Source organism: Sapajus apella, unplaced genomic scaffold, assembly GCF_009761245.1.
Source record: "Sapajus apella isolate SASKATOON/1434 unplaced genomic scaffold, GSC_monkey_1.0 scaffold12893, whole genome shotgun sequence".
Taxonomy (NCBI): domain Eukaryota; kingdom Metazoa; phylum Chordata; class Mammalia; order Primates; family Cebidae; genus Sapajus; species Sapajus apella.
In genome coordinates, this window is record NW_022449814.1 from 675 (window position 1) to 1,550 (window position 876).

General features: G+C 74.7%; 1 protein-coding gene across 1 annotated transcript; it reads left to right on the plus strand.

The window, feature by feature from the left end:
* Positions 1-334: 334 nt before the first annotated feature.
* On the plus strand, positions 335-863 carry LOC116548476 (39S ribosomal protein L20, mitochondrial-like; the record flags this gene model as incomplete). Its single annotated transcript, XM_032273910.1, has 2 exons — positions 335-520; positions 630-863. Coding segments are annotated over exons 1-2 (321 nt in total), but the record flags the coding sequence as incomplete, so codon positions are not given.
* Positions 864-876: the final 13 nt, after the last annotated feature.

The window sequence follows — 876 nt, forward strand, 5'->3', positions numbered from 1 at the left end:
GGCGAGACCCCGTCTCAAAACGAATGGAGACGAGCGCAGGGCTCGGAGACGACCGGCACCGTCCCCGCGGCCCTGGGGGCGGCCGGGCCCTCCCCGCCCGCGCCGCACTCGCGCTCCCGGGCCCCGCGCCCTCGGCCCGGGTCCGCGGCCCACACGGCGCCCTCGGAGACAGCGGCGGACCGGCCGTGCTCCGGCTGTTCATCCACCGTCCGCGACGGCCGCGGCCGCACATCGGCTCCACCGCACGCGCGCCCTCGGCCAGATCAGGGGCGCCGCCGGGCACCCGCGGACGGCGGGGCGGCGACCTTCGCCCCGGAAGTCCTCGTCAGCGCTGACCCGGAAGCACTCGTGGCCGCTGTTTCCGCGCGGGGCAAAATGGCGGCGGCGCGGCGCGTGCGTCGTTGAGGATTCGGGACGCGGGTCCGCGGGCAGCATGGTCTTCCTCACGGCGCAGCTCTGGCTGCGGAATCGCGTCACCGACCGCTACTGGCGGATCCAGGAGGTGCTGAAGCACGCCAAGGTGAGTGCCGCCCGCCCGCCCGGGCACCGGGCGCCCGGGGGATCCCATGGGCCGAGGGCCGCCGGCGGGGGCCCCGCTGACAACCCCGGTTTCTCGTCTTCTGACCCAGCACTTCCGGGGGAGGAAAAATCGCTGCTACCGCTTGGCGGTCAGAGCCGTGACTCGCGCCTTTGTGAAATGCACCAAAGCGCGATTCCTGAAGAAGAGGATCCTGAGGACCGTAAGCTGGACCCGCCCGAGCGCTCGCGGCCCCGCGGCCCCGCGTCCCCGCGGCGACGCGGCCCCGGCCCGAGACCCAGCGGCGGTGCAGCCGCTCGGCCGCCCTCGGCTCCTTCGCTTCCTCCTTTCATCCCCCG